At 34.1% G+C, this 21,675-nt stretch overlaps 1 protein-coding gene across 1 annotated transcript in view; it reads left to right on the top strand.

Annotated features, from left to right (window-relative positions):
- The window catches only part of LOC129223333 (growth factor receptor-bound protein 14-like), a 33,130-nt gene extending 15,251 nt beyond the window's left edge, over nucleotides 1-17,879 (top strand). The window contains exons 3-13 of the mRNA XM_054857899.1: nucleotides 2,389-2,548; nucleotides 3,019-3,149; nucleotides 4,047-4,136; nucleotides 5,390-5,530; nucleotides 8,084-8,191; nucleotides 10,529-10,630; nucleotides 12,211-12,318; nucleotides 12,498-12,614; nucleotides 13,809-13,984; nucleotides 16,306-16,399; nucleotides 17,715-17,879. Coding sequence (XP_054713874.1) covers nucleotides 2,389-2,548; nucleotides 3,019-3,149; nucleotides 4,047-4,136; nucleotides 5,390-5,530; nucleotides 8,084-8,191; nucleotides 10,529-10,630; nucleotides 12,211-12,318; nucleotides 12,498-12,614; nucleotides 13,809-13,984; nucleotides 16,306-16,399; nucleotides 17,715-17,879 — 1,392 coding nt within the window. The remainder of the gene's footprint in view (nucleotides 1-2,388; nucleotides 2,549-3,018; nucleotides 3,150-4,046; nucleotides 4,137-5,389; nucleotides 5,531-8,083; nucleotides 8,192-10,528; nucleotides 10,631-12,210; nucleotides 12,319-12,497; nucleotides 12,615-13,808; nucleotides 13,985-16,305; nucleotides 16,400-17,714) is intronic.
- The last annotated feature ends 3,796 nt before the right edge of the window (nucleotides 17,880-21,675 follow it).

Consider the following 21,675-nt stretch of genomic DNA (forward strand, 5'->3'; position numbering starts at 1 on the left):
ATTTGTTGTTCCTTCTGAAAATATTCATAGACTGAAAGTTATTATGGCTGCATCAGTTGGAGTTCCCGTGAAATTGCTGAGGGAATTTATCCGTAAGAAAATAACTGTCAATACATCTTCGGAAGAAGTGTACAATGGAATTTTACAGGAAGCTGAAGACAACCTCAACATTTGCTTGACTGATGTGAAAGTGACTTTTTGTAGCGGTGCCACTGGGGACATGAAAAGCGTTTACATCAAAGGTTCGAAAATTCGCTACATTTCGCTTCCAGATGAAGCAAAATCTTATTTAGTGGAATTGTCAAGACCACCGGCGCGTGGTCGCGGAGGCTTTCGTGGTGGACGAGGACGTGGTGGTGGCGGCGGTGGTAGAAGACCATTCTTTCGTCGCTAGGAGTTTTTGTTGACATTGACACAGCAAAACATTTTGCAGTCTCCTTTGATCAATTATTTGTATCTGGAATATTATGTAATTAAAAGCATGTTAAAGCTATGAATTCGTGATTGGTAACTTCTATCGTTAAAATGCTGATTTTTTGCTAAACTAAATGTTTCTTTTTTTGTAGGGAAATTGAATTAACATTAACAACGTGTTTTAAGCTCAAACTTAAGAACTTTTCTTTCTTGAAAGGGAAATCGGGAGGGGGGGGGGGGGGGGTGATGTTTTCTAACTATTGAGAAAAGAAAAAATGCTTCAAATGCAATTAATATGTGATTGAGGTAACATTTAAAATTGGAAATTTTCACAGGACCAAAACTACAGGAAATAGATATTAATTGTATAATTATATATATCTAATTGTAATAAGTAAAAATTAATATTTTTGAGAAACTAATCAAGACTAAATACTTTTCTCAAATTTAGAAATTGTGTGTCAATCGAAGAAAAATTACTTTTGAAGGATGACAGTTTTATTTTCTTGTCAGTCTTGTTTTAAATTTAAACTATAAATATTCATAGCAAACTTTTATTTTTCAGTTTTCATACTTAATGCCTTGCAATTGACGTATATTGATTTTGACTTACATGGCGCCCTGTTATAGCTGGTATTTTCATTACAGTTAATAGGATCTTCCTTAAGAATTTTATATTCAAGCTTTAATATAATTGGCAGATTATTGTGTCTTTTAGTGGAAGTTTTAAGCTTGTTTGATAGCTTGTTGTCAGAGGAGCCCCAAATTTAAATATTAGCGAGGAGGAAATATTTATTGAACAATAAATAACGAGCATGCATGCATACTTAGATTTAATAAGAAGAGACATTAGACAACATAAACAAAATAAAAATTTCTATGTAGAAAAGTTATAAAATTGGTAAAATAAGGACAACTTTAGGGAGGTCACAGCAAAATCCCTTGCAAGATGTTCTTTAAAAAAGATAAAATAATGCTAGGTGGCTGGTATGGGGGCAACTACCCCCCCCCCCACTTACAAAAGCAAAAAAATCTTGCCCCCTCACTTTTCAGAGTTGAAACTTAATGATCCAATGAGTAATTAATTTTATACAGTAGATTGATTTATTTCACGAAAGAAAACTAAAAATTTTGAATGGACTTTTATCGTCTTATTTCACGAGAATGAAACTTTAAAATGGAAGTGAAAAGCCTAAAGTGGTCATTCATCGCGATTTTTGCTGCCATATTTCAAATTTTAAGGATGTTATTTTATAAATTATGTTAAAAAAACCACTAATATTGCCCAATTTTACAAAAAAAAAAAAAACAGCTTCACTCTAACTTGCACTCTAACTACACTTCTTTTGACCTCCCCCTTTTATGGTGTACCAGTTTCAGGTCCAGATCTGTGTACCTCCTGTGCAGGGAGGCCCACATCCTTAAGGGGCTCAGCAACCAAAGAAATTGGAGAAAAAAAAATAGAAAAACTAGCACTAAGACTCATTAACATTACAGGTATACACTGCTGATCGAGGGGGGGGGGGGCCCAGAATTTATAGATCCGACCTGACCAGTCGCCTAGGAAATTTTGCTTGGGTACAGGGGGTGGGGGTGGAGAAGGGACATCTGTTGGCCCCCAATATTTTTCAAATGCAGGCTGAAATATAGGGGTGCACAATACGGGGGGCCTTATATGTTATATTTGTGACAAACCCCAAAATTTCTGTGCATGCCTGCTTGGTTATCGCAGTAAACTAGTGCTACCATTCAGATATAGAATTTTGCCAACTTGAATGTGTTACTTTCTAACAACAAAAAGTTCTCATATAGCTAATTAACCCCCCCCCCCCCTCACACACACTCTAGTCCAAAAATTACATTGTTTGATTTGTGTGTCAGATTACAATATTGTTTTCAAAAGTCTGATTTTTTTTTTGATGATATGGTTGGGAAATCAATTTTAAGTTTAGAAATTTGTTTTTAATTTTTCAGGTGACATTAGACTTCTACACAGAAGATGGCGTTCAGCAAAAATTGGTTGTGGAGGAAAACTTACGGGTATTGGACTTATGTCAGTTGCTTACTCTCAAATTCAATGTTGCCAGATCTCATACTTGGACATTGGTTGAACAGCTGACATCACTTGGCATAGGTAATTCAGTTTTAATCCTGTTTTTGTTGTTTGTTTATCAAATTAGGACATTGCAATAACATGGCTTTGGGCCTCTATCCCAAATCGTTGGTTGGCGCGTTATTGTAGTAATCCCGAAGTGGTGGGTTCGATTCCTGCCCATTGCCCTGGTTGTAACTTCCTTCTCTGTGCAGTTAATTCTGTCCTACACTATGTGCCTGTGTTGTGCTATCTGTCATATTGAACGTGAGTTCATAAACGGGTCCTGTGTGTCCAAGTACACAAACTCGAAATGTATTGTCAATAAACCAAACTAAACTAAACATGGACTTCTGATAACTGGGGTGTAATCTAATGTCAAAAATAGAGTGCTAAGCTTCATTTGGTAGTCATATTTGAATGAGATTTCACCACAATTATCGAAAGCCTTTTTATTCTTGAAGATAGAAACAAGTTAACTTTATCAATAATATCCTTCTTTTGCACTTTAGAGCGCAGCTTGGAAGACCACGAAGATGTCCTACAAGTATATGCTGGGTGGAATCATTGGAAAGGTGGCCCAGAAAATAAATTCATTTTCAAGCAAGATTTTCGAAAGTATGAATTCTTCCGCACACCCCAGGTATAAAGCTCATCTCTCTTCTTTTCCATTTAAAAATTCGATGTAAAAACTTCACTTTAAATAGATTTTTTGTTTTTCAAGGGAAAAAATATTATCAAAATCAATTCAAGACCTAGTGCTAAAGGGGGGGGGGGCTCACACAGAACTATCAGGGCCAATTAAGATATCGAGGGGCTGTAGCAAGGACACCCACATAGGGGATGCAAGTGGGGGATCAAGCCCCCTTTTTAAAAATTAGAACTTCCTTACTTTTAGTACTTTTTTCTTTGCAAAAATGTAAAAACATTTCTTCTCCAGTTATTACTGAATAAGTTATTAAAAATGTCAAATTTTAATAACTCTAATCTGTATTGAAATCTTATTTCTGTGAGGAAAGATCCTGCTAAACCATTTGGAAAATATCTGAGCCTCCCCCCCCCCCCCCGCTTACAGTTTTGCATATGGGTGACCATAGGAAGAAAATTAGATTTATGAAAGTATTCTGTTTCAAAATTCCATGGATTTTAAGAGGGTTTTAATAATTATCATTTTTCATTTCTTAATGTCCTACATTGAAAAACTTTGAATATTATTTATATTGGAAACTTTATTAAAAAATTGGCAGTACCAAAATGTTTAAAGGAGGCTCAAGCTCCCCTCCCCTTATGGTCGCCCATGATTGACTGTAGTTAGATACATATACATTGGTATCGCCTAGTCAAATTTTGCATTTATTACTGAGTGCTTTTTCTGTTTTCACTTTTTGTGATAAGTTATTTCTGAATTTAGCATTCAATATAGTGTTTTTTTCTTTGATTTATTTAAATTGTACTTTTATGTTTGTGATTAATTTGTCATAAATGTGTACAGTTGTAACTTTGTCAAAAGTATCCTAAGTAATCTTAATTCTTATTTTAGCAATTTTTTCCACTTTCAATGCTGGATCTGGGATCAAGTATCGAATGTTTGTCGGAGTCTGCTGATTTAGCAAAGTTTGTTACTTTGCAGGTAATTCTTTTCATAAATATTTAGACATAAAAAATTGTAATCACTTACAACGATCTAAAATCGAAATTTGCCGTTCAGAAAAATCTTTCTATTCTAAAATCGATGGGGCCTAAGTATTACTTTTATATCAATTAGATTCATTAACCTGATAGTACATAAAAGGTTTTTTGGCATTATAGCACAGATTGAGAATTAATTAGAACTATGAGAGTTTTGCCATGAGTTCACACATATACCTTTTCTGTATTAATATTTATGTAAATGCAATTTTTTATATTTCTAATTTTAGCTGTTATTTGTTTAAAAAAATTAACCTTAAGGCTGTGACTAAAATTATATATTTTGGAAAAACATTTCCTTTGTGTCAAAACAAGGAGTAATAGCTCGTTTTAAAATTCTCAAATAGTTCCATCGTGTACTCATGGAACCCCTAAGTATGTGCAGATATCAATTTTCATTTTCAATTTGTGCCTGATTGACAAAGCATTTTTCAAAGTGCACTATTGACGGCAAGGAAAATACAGCAAACTCCTCAAATTCCACTCCCCTGAAATCCACGACTATCAAAAATATGTTCAAAATTTGCAAACAATGAAATTCACCATTAATTGTAAAGTAGGAATTTCGGATTGAAATTGCGTTAAGAATGTTTGCTTTCAAAAAGCTGGAATCATTTTTTGTTTTAACACTTAATTTGCATGAATATAATTCGAATTATAAGTTTTGTCATACTTTATTTTTTTGTTAGGATTTTCTGTAGACACATGGCAGGTGTCATTATTTCATGCTTGCATTTTGGTACACCTCTCCATTAATATGTTATTTTAAACATTAATTTCAATATTTACATTTTATTTTATCTGAGCATATGTGCATCAATAGGTTAGGGGTTGTATAGTGATATGATGATGCTAAAAATAAAGCATGAATTATTTGCAAGAAACAAGAACTGCATAAAATTGTTAAAATAAAGAAAGGGCTTGAAAATTAAAATATTAAAAAAATACTTGCTTTGAAATAACTTTCTTAGGTATTATAGTATTTTTATCTAATATGCAACAATTATTTTGAAAATAATATTAATAATTTGCAACGTAGCATAGCAAAATGGGTGAACAAATTTGGAATCGCTTGAAAAATTTGCCAATTGCTTGGTTTCAAGCTGCATTGATACTTAAAAGTTGACTGTATTTTGTAATGTGGAATGTCTTCTGTCTTTTGGATCATAAACATATTTATTTTATATTTTGTAGAATATTTTAAGCAATGGAGAGAAATCACCTACTGTTCAGAGTCTTCTATGGTGCAGGGAACCTGGAAAAGACTCCTGGAAGAGGTTATTCTTTAGAATAGAAGGTCACACACTGTGTTTTGCTTCCGCATCCTATGCAAAAGTATGATCTTTTTGTCTTTTCGTAAAAAATATTTTTTGCACTGTCAATAATTACATGACTTAAAATAAATTGCACAAATAGCAAATATTTGTCTTTTATTTGCTAAAAGAAAATAATTACTGTAACCAAATGCTATTTCTTAACACCGTTTTTTTTGCATTTGTGTCTACTCTCTATTTTTGAGAAATGTTATATAATATGCTAGGTTGATATCTAATTCCAATAGCAAATACAGGGGAACCGAATAGTCTTAACTGCTTGTAAAATGAAGGAAAACAAAGGAAAATTAAGAACTACGATTCAAAAGCCAAGCTGGTTTTTTAGTGTCGGCTACTTTTGTAAAACGTTTGAATTCAGCGTATGACACAGCTAGGTACCTCATTATGTAAAATTTAATTTGGTATTCTTTAACGTAAGGAACGGAATCAGCTTGATAACGGGTCATTTCATGGTACTTTTGACGTTTATGTAAAGTCCGTAACTTGACCTTTTTTCGCCATAACTTTTTAATTTATTGTTTGATTAGCATATTGTTTTCATTTGAGCTTTTCCTACCAACACACCAACTCAAATTAAAATAATTTGCAAATCAAGCAGTAAATTAAAAAGTTATGGCAAAAAAAGCCCACACAATATAAACTGGTGGAATAGACGTTGAAAAGTCGTCGAATCTGGTCCAAACACTCGTCTATAACTGATCTAAAAACTGTCCCTAACTCTTCGAAATGTCCCCTCAGAACAGTCGAAAGTCGTCTTGTCCACATCGAAAAGACGACTACTATGGATGAAAAATGGTGGAATTAGATCAATAATAGAAGATATCCATAGCGCTAGGTAACGTTACCAAGAACAGTTATAGATAATCTAAAAAACGTCTTCTAGGTGCGCTTATTAATACAGCACACCTTTTTTTAATTCTGGACTCTTAATTGTAATGTTTATACGACACATTACATTTTCCTTAACCTTTTAACATTTATACACTTTTGTCTAATCTGCCAGTTCAATTTTTTAGTACTTATTGCAATTACACTATTAAACTTAAAACCTTATTTTATCCAACAGTCTTATTTCCATATATCATTTTGAAACAGAAATCATCAACAACATGAATAAGTTTACCGAAATCAAGGCGCTATAAAACAGGCGCTAAAATATCAGAAGTAAAAAGCAGTGCTGCTCAATGTATGTTGAAGCACGTGCTTCAACACTAATAACATAGCAACAAGTGTTGCCAAACATGTCAATAAATTATAAATATCATCATTGTCATTATATTTTTTTTAAAAATAAAGTGCTAGCCCTTGAACCATTGTTCTATTAACTAATGAACTATTTTTAATTCACTTTTCGCAGCAATTAGAACCACCGCAATCTGCTCTCACCCCATCACTGTTTGTGTTGATTCTACTGCACACTTCTATTCAACGTTTAGTAGACGACCCTTGTGGATGATCTAATTTACGTCTGCAAAGGATGACTAATAGACGTTTAATAGGACATCTAGAAAAACGTTTATTAGTCATAGAATATATATCACCTTTAGATGTAGATGAGTTTTAGATGAGTTTCGACGAGAAATAGTCGTTTTACAGACGATTGTGCTGTTCTGCATAGATGTCAAAATTACCATGAAATGACCCTAACATTATGTTGTGCCTATAACATAATGTGGATACAGACTAGCATTTCATGGGGAATCATGCTGAAAAATATAGGCTTTTGGGTACGAAAAATTTCTAGAATTGTTTGGGTGTCCATAAAAAGTTTCAAATCGGCCAGGAATAAGGAACCAAGTAGGACATAAACTTTAATAGTTAATTTCAAAAGCAATGAAAAGAAATATTATTTCAAATATTTACTTAAATTAATAGTTAATAAATAAAATAAATGTATGGCTAACACTTAATTTCTATTGATAGAGTATAACATTTGAATACAACGTGTAATAACATATTTGCTGGAATCTGAAAACAGGACTGAACCAAGACTAATTTGGATTTTTTGAGGTTCCACTCTAGTTTTGTTACGCTCCTTTGATATCCTCCTCCAATAAGAGAAAAAATCATTGTTTTTAAGAACTGTTGTCTATGACATAAAGTGCAATTTTCTTTCCAAGTTGGTAATTTCATTTTAGATAAATGAGCCTATGAGAAATGTCTAAATACCTTAGTTCTAAAATATTAAAAATATAATCAGCAACACTGAAAAAGAAAAGATTTGCAAAAAATGTTTTCGCAACAAGTAATACACATGACAAAAGGCATTTCTCAAATATTTTTGCATCAATAAGCTCTTGCCATTGTAAAAGGTGTATCTTGTAACCATGAAATAGTTCATCTACAATTTTTGCTGATGGACCTGTACTTGCTTTGTTGTTTTCTTATAATCTTGCTTAGGAAACCAGTTTTTTTTTTTTTTTTTAATTTTCAATAGTCTCTTAGTATTTATGACTGTACTTTAATAATTATCCTTTACTTTATAACATTTAGTATGTGTTAAGTTGTTAAGCAGTAATTTTCACTGTTTAATTTTGTGTTTTTTGTACCTTAGGATGAGAAACAACAGTTGTGGCCATTCAGGGATCTATCAGAATATGAAATTTATACTCCTATTGAAAAAAGTTGTACTACTCCGACATCTTATAGCTTTTGCCTGAAGGTGAGTCGTTTATTTTTAAGTAGTTTTTCTTTTCAAAACAATCAGATAAATTATGTGAATTAATTGTCCCATTTCACTAAAAAAAGAATTAGTTCTAAGAATGGTGAACATTACATAGCTCTTTTAACTGACCAAGACATCAAGTTATCAATTTTTTAAAATCAATTTATCATCAGTTAGTGACTGCTAGCAGCCTGAAAAATTATTCATTGATTAAACTCAATTGTTTTGCTCGAGTTCCCATGAAAGAGATCTAGAAAATTAAGGGGGGAAAATCATGATTTTCTTGTTTTCTTAACTTTTACATAGTCATGGGCAGATTATCACATTTTTCAGGATCAATTTTAAAAATCGTTTCAGGTTGAGGATCATTTAATGACCCGTTCACAATCATTTGAATTCAGTACTGGAAAAAATGTGATGTTATCGTTATCTGGCCTGTTAATGTTAGATCACCTTTTTCAATTGATTTAATGGCCAAATCATATTTATGTAAGAAACTGATCTGACTTGAGCTAAAGCAAAGATCCAGCTTTTGATTTTGGAAGTTGTCATTGTCAGAAAAGGGAAGGGGGGAGTTGGATTTCTCAAAACTTAAAGTACACTTAAATCTCTTTGTTTCTCTCTGCCTCAATTACACACAGCATTTTATGTTAAATGGAAAAGAAAAAAAATAGCATGGTCGGAATTATGCAATTAATTTATTTAGACAAAATCTGAAGCTACAATTATAAATGTTTATACAACATCAAAAAGTCTCTTGGTTACAAAATTGCCGCTGTTAGCACTGTGAGTGTAACTGGTGCCGTTTATGTAAGAGGAAAGGCAAAATCATACTGTGTTGTGGAATGCGCCAAACCATCACTGGTTATTGTCTTTCAAAGACAGTTTCGCTAAAAATTTGGTAAAGAACCACTGCATAGTCTCAGCATTGAGCGGTGGGTGAAGCAGTTTCAAGTCCATAGCCCAATGCTAAATTGGTCAAACTAGGGGAAACAACATGCCATTGCTGTGCTGGTCACCTAGATCTAACAACCCTTTGTGATTTCTTGCATATCAGAATTTTGTTAAAGATATTTCTAAAGGATTTACATTCTGTAAATGTATAGTAAATGGAGGCAGTTCCATGAAGCAGCAGGAAACCATAAAGCTAAATCATTAACAATTGATTCTTTATTACCAGTGTGGTAATAACTTTAACATTGCATAGCCATTTGCCCTGTTGATGTAGGGGCACTCATAGAAAATCTATAGAAATTTTGATAACCAGAGTTGAACAAACAGGGTTCGTACGCTCCTTCAAAACTCCTCCAATACTCCTTCATTTAGGAAATTTTTTCAAAGGGCCCTTCAAATTCCTTCATTTTGGTTTGAACTCCTTCTTTCTCAGTTCAAGACTACATAAGCTTCCTCTATGACAGTAGCTTGAAATACTTCGGTTGACAACTTAACTTTGTCACAAGAGCGAAAAGGGCGATTTTAATGTAGTAATTTCGTTTTTTCCATAATTTCCATTATTTTTCCATAAAGATGTGATTTACAAATTGATCATAGAAGTTATAAAAGTAGAAGGTTAAAATATTATTATTAGATGACTAAGACATTTCATAAATGAAGTATACCTTGCTTAAATGGTGTTTGGCTATTTTTTCAAGCTTTTTGATTATTGCTTTTCCCTCCACCCCACTCTCAGCTGCAAAAGTCAGTTTGTCTAATTATTATTAAAATATTTAAAAATACATAAGCAGATGTACTATATTTAGTGATTGTGTTAAAAAAACAATTGTTTAGTTAATTGCAGTTATGATATTGTAAAATGAGTCATCCACAAGTGACGTCATACCTTAGGGGAGACGGATTCGTGAAAATGTGACAAGGAGAAGAGAGAGGGTGACGAAAAGAAACATCACGCGGTTATTTTAACAATATGCGTTTTAAAAATATGACATGTGACAAGAGGAGGAGTAAGATAAAGTGTTACACTTTGTGACAAAGAGGAAGGGGGTCAAACATGTTGAAAAAAAAAGCAACATCATTTAAGGACAGCCCATTAGTACTCCTTCAAAATCTCATTTTACTCCTCCAAAACTCCTTCATTTTATTTCTGAAACCGAGTACAAACCCTGACAAAATTTGATTAATTAAAATAAAGTAATTACAACATTCAACATACTGCTTTCTTTTTGTTCCATTCAATATAAAAATGCTCTGTATTAGGCTAACGTCATGGACATTATCTTACTAGCACCTTCTTTTTAATGTTAATTAAAATAAAGGATGTATAGACAAATATGGTTGTAACGGTCGAAGTTTTTTCATGCTTTGATCATTTTCCAGAATTCCGTATGTCCAGAAGAAGATTCTCGGAATCTGCTGTGGCTCTCCTGTGAGAGCGAGAGACATCGTCGGTGCTGGATCGTTGCTCTCCGATTAGCCAAAGTGAGTGCATTTAAGCCTATTTACAAGATCGAGTCATGTTCGTTAAAGTATAACACTGCATTTTGTTTGTATGTCTGAGAAAAAAATATTAGTGAGAAGCTACTGCTGATATTTGTTGAATGACGATGCCTTGCTAAGTTAATGTTCTACTAAAACAAAAAGGTTGATTAAACAGTGGAAACTTTGATTTTTTTAAATGAGGTGGAATTTGATTGAAGCTTCAAAGGTAGTTAATAGAATAGGAGTTATAAAGATATTTGCAGTACAGAATCAGATATTGTCGCTAGAACAAATCCTATTCCTTCCTGCTCATTACCTTCCATATCTTTTTCACTGAGGATCAGTACTACTCGAGGATTTTACGCCTTGTCATTCTACCAGGTTATTAGTAAATAAATATTAATGTAAGCAAGATCTCTAATACTATTAAAGAGTTGTTTGTAGGTTTTCTGAGCTGTAACTGTGAAATTTTCTGATTTTTACTTAAAGAAACATAATTAATAGAAATTCACTTGTTGTTGAGTTTGGACTAGATTAACTAGATTAACTGCAATAAATGATGTCTGACTGAATCATTCATTTAAGGGCCATTTCACAGTATTTTGTCCAAATGTAGAGTTCGCAGCATGGCACTTTTTTGCCGTAACCATTTAATTTACTGTTTGATTAGCACATTGTTTTATGCAAGTTCTTCTGCCCTTATATAGAAGTTTGGTAAGACCCCATTTGGAGTATGCTGTTCAGTTTTGGTCTCCTTATCTTAAGAAAGACATTAATGTATTGGAAAGGGTTCAAAGGCGGGCTACAAGGCTAATAAATGGACTTTCTCACTTAGACTATGATTCCAGGCTTAGAAGGCTAAAAATGTACAGTCTTGAGCAAAGAAGAGACCGAGGGGACATGATTCAGTTGTTTAAATTTATTAAAGTGAAAGATGTTACGGGGCTGAAGTTTAGCACTGAAAACAGGACAAGGGGTCATTGTTTTAAGCTATTTAAATCTCAGGCTAACACGGATGTTAGGAAAAATTATTATTTTAGCAGGGTAGTGGAACCTCGGAACAGCTTACCGGAAGAGGTGGTAATGAGCAAGGGAGTAGACGGTTTTAAGAGGGCCATTGATCTTCACTGGGGATTGTAAATTGACTAGGACCAGTCTAGTTATGGGCCCAGAGCCTGTTGCTGGTCGTCACTTTTGTATTTGTATTTTGAGTCTGAGTGATGGTAGAACTAACTCTAAATAAAATTTTGTGCTAATCAAACTGTAAATTAAATAGTTATGGTAAAAAAAGTCATGTTGCATACTCTACATTTGGAGAAAATACAGTGAAATGGCCCTTAAAACTTTGCACATTTTGTGACAAATTGTAAAATATTTTTTTTTTATTTTATCAATCTTTTTGCCGAAAGCAAATATTTTTTCACCTACATTGTTCAAATTAGTAACCTTCCATTCCCCACCAAGTTTTACATTGCATTTTTTGTCGTGTATTTGTGCTATGTATTTGTTGCACGTATCAAATATATTTCACCATTATTGTTATTGCTATAAAATTTCTAACTTTATCTAAACAATTTCAGTATGGAAGGAAAATTCGAGAGAATTATAAGGAACTTCAGTCCAGGCATTCAGATTGTGCTCTTGATTCCGAAGATGGTGGAATTACGAATCCCATGGAATTGCTCTCTGTAAGAAATCTAAGATTTTGAATTAAATATAACTTTATTATATCTTTAATGGACTTTTTTTTTGAATGTATAACTTTTTTTATGTGTGCATTAAACAGGTAAAACTACAAAGGTAAAATTTGTATGTAGTCAGAATGCATAATTTTGTCTTACTAAGTTATTTGTCTTGTAACTTACAGGATTACACTCCAATGAAACCTCGAGTTGCCATGGATTTTACAGGATCTCAGAGTAGGATTGTGGATGATCCGAAAGAAGCAAAAGCCATAGCTGCCGCTGAAGGCCATACATGGAAGGTAAATGACATTTTACTTTTTTTGATGTTTTAAGTAGGAAAGTTCAGTTGTGTTGTATTGTTGAATAAAAATTTCGGGGAAAATATACAGTAGGTAGGCATCCTTGTTAACGTGATACATGATTTACTCATTGCATATTAGATTCTCAATATTTTCTTTGGAATCTCTTGAAATGGAGAACCATTTTTATGAAAATTATTCCTTTATTTCAAAATCTTCAGTGCATTGAATATCAGTTAAGAGGCAGCATTGATGCTTTTTTTTTTTGTCTTAGCTGCAAAAATGTGCTCCTTGGGGGTAATTTTTAAATAATTCAAAAGCTAAATCAAAGTTCTCTACAAAGTATACAAATATATTCTTCTTAATATATATATGTATATATTTTTTCCAATGGCTAAGCAAAAATAACAGATAACAAAAAGATATAACAGAACAATGGAGTACTGAACATAAGATCGAAGTCATTGTCTAAAGAGTGATCTTGCCTCCCAATATCTCCTCTCTTCTGAATAACATCTAAGAGCTCCACAATGGAGCAGATGGTCCCTGTCCACTTCTCCTCCATAATCAGTGTCTTCTTTTTTATACATTACAGAGCAACAACTGAGCATAAAAATATAATTGTTTAATTTTTTTTAACAAAGTTTGGCATCAAAAATAATGATTGGATGTTTATCATAGTTGTCAAATAAAATTGTTGGTTTCAAAATACGACTAACGACCAGGATCGGCTCTCTGCCAACAGCAACTGGTTTGTTTTTCCCCTGGCAGTGGCAGAAACTGATTAAACTGGGGTGTCCACCCCCTAACAGCAAGGATGCCCCCCTCCGTAAATTTTGCAAAGAGCCCCCCTCACCCAAATGAGAAAAATACCCCTGAAAACATTCCCCCCCTCCTAAAAATTTTAGTGGCTCAGTCAGCGCCATGACCCCCCCCCCCCCCTAGGTGGACAAACATGGATTAAAAATAGCTGAAACTGGCAAAACCAAAAAGCTCCTTTGATAATTCAAGTCATTATTAAATGATAATTATTTAAGTCAACTAAGAAATATAACTCCATTTCATCTTTGTAAAAAATAAAATCCTTTCTTTATTCCGAACTTTATAGTAATGGACTCGTTTTCTGTTGTCACAATTTCAGTGGAAGTATTTCAATTTATTTGCACTCCCTAAAAGTGTCCTTGCCATTTGCAGCGTCGCTTGCCCTGCTGTCGGGCCCCTTCGGGGGCGGGGGGCAAGGAGCAAGAGCCCAGTCCCACTGCCAGGCCAGCCCTGGAGTTTGGGGTCCACGCCCTCCAGCCCTGGTTTTACAGCGGGATGTCCAGAGACGAGGCCACACACCTGCTCACCAAGTACGGGACTGTAGACGGGTGAGTTCCAACAGAGCTTTTTCTTTTTACTTCCTTTTACAAAAAAGGAAGTACAGTAGAAGACCATTATAACGCACACCTTGGGACCAGAGTTTTTGCGTCATATAGGTCATTTCACAAATTTTGAAACTAACATTCAGAACATATCTATATATTAGCCCTTCAGAATGAGTTTTATCTGCAATGAGTATTAAAGCACCAATATTACAATTAGTTATTCGCAAATAAATATGTTTCACAATCAAAAGAAAGTGCATTATCCTGCACTTCTGCTAGCTTCATGGCTCGCATAACAGCTGCATTTTCAAGAGCCATCTGGTATTTTCTTTCACTGTGAGTACTAATTTTAAATTTAAAAGCTTTGAATTAAGGTGGAAAGATGAAAAACTTGCAAAATTTAATTTGCCTAACCATTTTTATGTTTGCAAAGCAAAACAGGGGGATTTTTTATGCTTCCAAAACCTATTGTTTACTTCTGAAATGTTGTGCAGTTTATAGAGAATTGCATTATATAGGTCGGCGTTATAATGGTCTTCTACTGTATTGTATTCGCGAAAAAGTTTTCACTCAAAAATCGACCTTAATTTCCATTTTGCTCGCCCCCGAATGAATGTTAAGTTTTTTTTTTTCGACTCGACCACAGGTGGATGAATCTTTAAGAACTTATAGACACGGGAAATATCCATTTTGACGATTCCCGAGTTAGTTACAACGAGTTTTCTCGTGACATCTGTGTGTACATATGTATGTATGTACCTATATGCGTATGTATGTCACATAACTCAAGAATGGTATGTCCTAGAACGTTGAATTTTAGTACATAGACTCCTAGTGAGGTCTAATTGTGCACCTCCCCTTTTGGTTGCGATCGGGTGTTTCTAAGGGGGTCTTTTCCTACTTTTTGGGGGGAAATCATTGTTAATTTCGATGTAAACTCAAGTAGTGTTACAATTTGGTGGACACTTGGTGGTATATCACCAGTTTTTTGGTCGCCTAGTTTTGTCGCCAACTTCGTGACAAATTTGGTGATTTTTTTTCTTTAAATCTGGTTTTAATGTGGCCACTGTTGGTGATATTTAGAGAGTAAACTATTGAATCACATTAAAAATGCCAATAATAGGGAAATGACATTAAATTGGAGTAAAGGAAGTCATCAGCTCGTTTTGGCTAATCTTAACTGATGATTCAGAAAATTTTGAGAGACAGTACAGTACCTGTCACTTATAAAATCACTGGATTATAAAATCAGCCGCTTTTTGAAATCAAATCTGGAAGAACAGAATCATTGCAACACCAAAACATGTTAAACCATTCTTTAATGAAATCACTATCGCCGTTTTATAGAATCAAAATTTTGGAATCATACGTAAAAAATTGATGAAGAAGCACCAAGAAGTGGAGGAATTTGGTCTGAGAAGCTGAGGAAATCTCAGTGCCAAATTTGCCTTCTTCAATGGATGTCATTAAAGTGCTTGATGTACATACAATACACTTTAGAGCAAAGAAAAAAAATATAATATTGAACGGTAAAACATTTAATAAACTCTGAAATGATATTGAATCTTTACTCTCCAATTCTGTTAACCAAACTGCAATACGCCAATATTTTAAGACCCTAGTGTAAAAAAAAAAACATCCTGTTTAGTTAAAATGACAACTGTGTTTTGAAATACTTAAAAACAAAAATGAATGACATAATTCATTTAGTTTTTTTAAGTATTTAAACTTCAAAATCTTCATTTTTTAAGTATAGGTATGCTGGTTTATAAAATCAGCCGCTTTATAAAATCAAATATCCTGAGAACAAATGTGATTTTAATAACCCGGGGGTCACTGTATTGCAACATTTCGATTATTTTTTATCTGTTTTCAAAATAACACCTAACGTCTCTTCTCATTAGGTTTATGTAGGTATGTGTTGAAGTTCTAGACTAGGAAATCTGAATAGTAGCCACTGGCTACCAATGTCATAAAAGATGGTCGGCACTTTTTGTAGCCATTAAAATGTAAATAAATAAACTATTTGCCTTTTATGCATTCATGTATTATTTATTTCAATTTTACTCGAGTTTTTTTATGTTTTTAAAATAATGCCTTATGTCTCTTCTTACAAATGTATGTATGTATTGAAGTTCTAGACTAGGAGGGGGGGGGGGGAGTCTGAATGTAGCCACTGGCTACAATGTCATAAAAAATGGTAGCCACTTTTCGTAGCCATTAAAAAAATAGAATAAATAACCTATTCACCATTGTTTTATGTATTCATATATAATTATTGCAATTTTACTTGAGGTGTGCAATTGGTTGCTTTTTTTGTTTAGGGTCTTTCTGGTGAGAGAAAGTCGAAGGAATCCCGGGAGCTTTGTTTTATCCTATGTATACAACCATAAAGTACATCATTGCCAAATATTTCCGGTAAGATGCATCTTTCTGATGTAGTTCAGTATTTCGGTGCGTAAGTAGCAAATAAATCTCGATTGACCTATACAAGCTGAACCTTTTTGGGGCACCTTTCATATCAAGAAGCTCTTCTCTTTTGCTTCACAATACTGGTAAATAAACTTGTTCAAAGAGTAATATGAACTTTAAAAAAAAAAAAAAAAATAATTGCAATATAAATGGTATTTTGGTGTCAGAAATAATGGAAAAGCAACTATACTATACAACTCTAAATTTTGCCTCTTAGGCTTTTTTTTTTTTTTTTTTTGAGTTTAAGGATAATCTGAAATAAATATTTCAGTGTAAATTAAAATAGAATTGATTGCCAAATTGTGAAATAGTCGCCAGCGAATTAACTTAAAATATTGTCTTTGATTATCCAAGCAGTTTTTTTTCACAGCAGAGAGGATACAAGAGTTGCAGTGAAATTTAAATGACCCAATTCTCGCCAAGGGAACATAGAGTTGTATTGGTTGGAAGTTGTAAAATTAAGCTTTTCATTGCTGCTCCTTAAAAACACAAATTATGATTTTTTAATTGAATATTTTATGACTTGAGTATCTCAATTCTAAAATTTATTTAATTTTTTGTACGGAAATGAAGTTTTTAAAAGTGCTGTTAATGATTTACTGTGGAACTACTTCCGTGTGGCGGAAACTTATCAGTCTAGGCATATTGTGTACTGTCAGGGATAGGTTTGCACCAACTGTAGCTGGACCCACAGCTTCTTGCTGTCTCTCACTTTAGATTTATGTATTTACTAGCGGTACCCGCACGGCTTTGCCCGTAGTAGAAAATTAAAAAGTCATTTGGTTCGCCTGTATATTTACATATAATGGATTTTGAATTTCTCGCCAATTCGCTGGCGAGACGGTTACACGTTACGATAATTTGGTAATTTACTCGTCCACGTTATGATAATTTGCTCGATAAAATGTTCTTAAAATTGGAACAGAAAAAGAACAAAATTGGATTTTTGAAAAATCGCTTCGAGATGCTCACCCCTATGCTATGAACTAGTTTTGTGCCAAATTTCATGAAAATAGTCCGAAGGGTCTAGGCGCTTTGCACGTAACAGACATCCAGACATACATACTTTCAGCTTGATTATTAGTAAAGATTTGTGATAAAAATAACACCATTTTCTAATATTCTTAATTCATTCTTATCTCCCCCCTCCTTTTTTTCATTTTGTTACATAATTTTTATTAGTTAAAGCAAAAATGTAATTTATATGCATGCAAATGAAATTTATATGTGGCTACATGTCAATGTAAATTTGTCTTTTAAGGTTGAAGAAAAGGACCAGCTATGCTATTCTTTGGACAATGGCCGCACCAAATTCTACGACTTGTTGCAACTGGTCGAATTTTATCAACTAAACTTAGGCTCCCTGCCCACCAAGCTCACACATTTCTTGGTGCATCGACCACGCACCAACGGGCAAATCAACTGAGATTCGACCCATCTCTCTTGACAACATTCCCCATGAGCCTGTGATCATCCCTTTTATCGTGTGCCTGTAGAATTTGTGCCAACCAAACTCTTTTCGTGAAAATGGACATAGCTTCCTCACCGAGTGGGAAAGATGCGTCAAATGTTCGCCATTCGACCATCGGTGGAACTCTGCCATCTCGCACTAATCTGGTAGATTTACTTGCCGATAAGAAAAGACTACACTCTGTTCACGGAAAAGTGGCGTAGCTAGACCCGACTTTCGGGGGGGGTTACTTCTTTTATATATATATATATATATATAGATATATATATAATCGCTTGGAATTTTTTCCTTTTCTTCTTTTTTTTCTTTCTTTTTCTTCTCTCTTCTTTTTCTATTTTTTTTTGAGACTAACTTTTCGGGGGGGGGGGGGTTTGTCCCCAACCCCCCCCTTAGCTACGCCCCTGACGGAAAAGATAGATCGAAAATAAACAAACGGGTTGCCGGCATGGGCGGATTTATGGGGGGTCAGAGGGGGGGCAATGCCCCCCCCCCCAGTTTTGGGAGGATTTTATGTAGTAACAACACATCTTCCAAAAATTAAAAAAAAAAATATTTTTTCGTTTTTGAATAGTTTAGAAGAGCATGGGTGGATTTATAGGGGGGTCAGAGGGGGCAATGCCCCCCCAGTTTTGGGAGGATTTTATGTAGTAACAACACATCTTCCAAAAATTTAAAAAAAAAATATTTTTTCGTTTTTGAATAGTTCAGAAGAGCATGGGTGGATTTATAGGGGGGGGGGGGGCTAAGGGGACAATGCTCCCCAGTTTTGGGAGGGGTTTATATAGTAACAACTTATCTTCCTAAATCTTATAACAAAAAAAATCATGATTTTTTCTTTTTTGAATAGGAAATTAAAGTTTATTTTTTCTTTTAAACTTAAAATAGCCGTTTCTTACAAAGTTTGAACAATACTGTACAAGTGTATAATCTACTACTCAATTTCAGAGGTCAATTAAAAGGTCAATTTAAAAAGGACAGCATGATTACACACAGTAATGAAAACGACACATGAAAAAGTAAAGAATGGCCTTACGCATCACAGAAAACAGACAAAAACATTGGGGGGGGGGGGGGGGCAATTAAAAATGTTGCTCCAAAAAAAAATCCTGGCCCCCCCCAGGAACTCAGTCCTAAATCCGCCTATGGTTGCCGGAAGGTTTGACCTCTTTGGTGATTTTATCTGGTATTAAAGAAAGTAAATACAGTAAAACCTGATAAATTGACCACCTTTGTAAGTTGACCACCTGTCTAAGTTGGCCGCTTTTGTCAGGAACGGAATTAGTCCTATCTTATATAATGAAGGAAAACCTCTGTAACTTGACCACCTCTCTATCTTGACCACTAATATACAGCAGCTTTGGTTTGGAGTATTGTAAAAAACCCTTTGTAAGTTGACCACTAGGCAAAAGCATCAGATTTTACTAAAATTTTAATCAGTTATGCATCTAATAAGCAATCAAACATTTTTTAAAAAACCAATGAATATTTATGTTTCTATCTAAAAACATTGGGCTAATGTTAAGTCCTAGAAAATGCGCCAAACTTCATTAAGGAGTTATTTTGTTGAAAGGTAGGTTACCATTGTTACAAATGTACAAGAAAAAATCAAATGAAGAATTTAAATCACTTTTCAGTAATTATGATTTTTTAGGTATTGTTAATGTCAAGCAAGCAGTTTTTCATAAGCAATGAGACATTTTTTTTTTCTTTGATCGATTTACAGGCATTTTAAATTTGTATGACAATTTACGCGTCACTCTGGTAAATAATCTCTAAAAATATTTAAAAACATTTTTACTTCTTGTTTTAAAGTAATGTTAAACAATGAAAGTGAGTTTAAAGTATTCCAATTAGTTAAAAAATGAATGCATGGGGCAAAAAATGACAAAAAAAAATAATTCGTTACTACCCTCTATAAGTTGACCACCAAAATACTACACCGCAAGTGGTCAACTTACACAGGTTTCACTGTACTATTTGCATCGCCTGTCTGCTCGGCACCAATTGGTTCTCTTCCGAGCGAAACACGTATTTGGGCGCCAAATGGCGCATTTCTTTGTTTATTTTCCGTCTATCTTTTCAGCGAATGTGGTATGAATATCTTTATGCAACAAAGTAACAGTGGGGAAATAACATTGAAAATTTGCAGATGATCGCAGACGCAAGTTTTGAGGCGTGTTTCGGATAACTTCATATGGGAAAGCTCACACTTTTCTGCATTGAAGTTCCTCGAAACCCCAAAACCTGTGTCTGCTGTCAGTTGCTAACTGGTGCGTTTTCTACCTTGTTTTCATGCTGTCACTTGCTAATGTCTTGGAATATCAGTTAGGGGGAAAATATGTTATTTATTAAATTTTTCTATGCAAAAAGTGGAGAGACTCGGTTTAGCTTCCTCGATCCATTCAATTTGGATTCTTACAAAAGCAACTTAGAAATTGTTTGGAATTAATCAGCATGTGATGTGGAGTTCAGTTTGTATGCAGAATGAGCAAAAAGTCCATAGAAAGTTTATATGAAACAGGAAAGTAATCCAAATAAAAAAGTTTTCCAGGGTTAGCATTGCTATGTCAGTTTTTTTTTTCGTAAAGACAAAGTTTTATTATTATTATTTATTTGGGGGGGGGGGGGGGATATTGTTAGTTTTCTTTTCTATGATCAGAACCAGAAATTTTCTGAATAGGGATATATCGCTAAATCCCCCCCCTTGAGCCTCCCCCCCCCTTTCCTCAAAACTGCTACTATGAGCAACCTCTATGGGAATATACAGATGATGAGAAGTTGTGTTCCTAATAAAGCTACAACCAGCTCATTTGTAATTTAGCCGTGGTTTTATTGGTTCTTATAATCATCCCATGTCAATTTTCCCACTGATGTGGTTCATACTTGGGCAATCTATTGGTGATGAGTAACCCCCCCCCCCCCCCGCCTTATCCTCCTGTGACCTAGCACTACAAATAACTAGTTATTCCAGTTAGTTTTTTAGTGTATATTCATTTAAAATTTCTGTTTTTGCCCACTGTGTACAAATTTCTGTTTTAAATTGATTGACACTTCATGGAATCATTGTACTTCTTCAAGTGTTGAGAAACTTCGTTAATTTATTGCAGTGTAGGATCCACTTTTTTTAATGCATTTTTGCAAAAAATATGTTGTTGAGACTTGAACTTCACCACTGTGCCACTTTTATTCTCCCCAACTTCTGTGCAGTAATTAGTTTTCTTCTTTGAAATATCGAGTCTGTAGATAGCAAGTAAATGTTTAACAATGACAGAGGCGTAGCTAGACCCGACTTTCGGGGTGGGGTGGGGGGTTACTTCTTTTATATATATATATATATATATATATATATATATATATATATTATAAAACTTGTTTTTTAGTATAAAAAAAATAAGAGGGAGGTGAACCTTACATACTTTGGAATGGGGTGCCCCAAGACCGATACTTATGTCAAACAAAACAAAAGCAAAGAATTTTTTTAAAATTTTTTAATAATATGGAAAATTCAACTTTTTTTTCTTTTCCCTCCATTTAATTGATTGTGAAATTTTCTAGCATCGTCTTTTCAAAACCAGTCTATCCAAATCAGGGGGAAATCAAATATCTGCTACATAAATGTGGATTTAACAAATCAATATCATTTTTAAGGCAAAGTGTCAAATTTCATTCAATTACTCAATTATGAAAAAATTGTCGCAGCAGAGGGAGGGGGTCTTTATGCTTAAGGGTCACTCATGGAGCAGGCATGGGG

The sequence above is a fragment of the Uloborus diversus genome, chromosome 5 (assembly GCF_026930045.1).
Source record: "Uloborus diversus isolate 005 chromosome 5, Udiv.v.3.1, whole genome shotgun sequence".
NCBI classification, from domain to species: Eukaryota; Metazoa; Arthropoda; class Arachnida; order Araneae; family Uloboridae; genus Uloborus; species Uloborus diversus.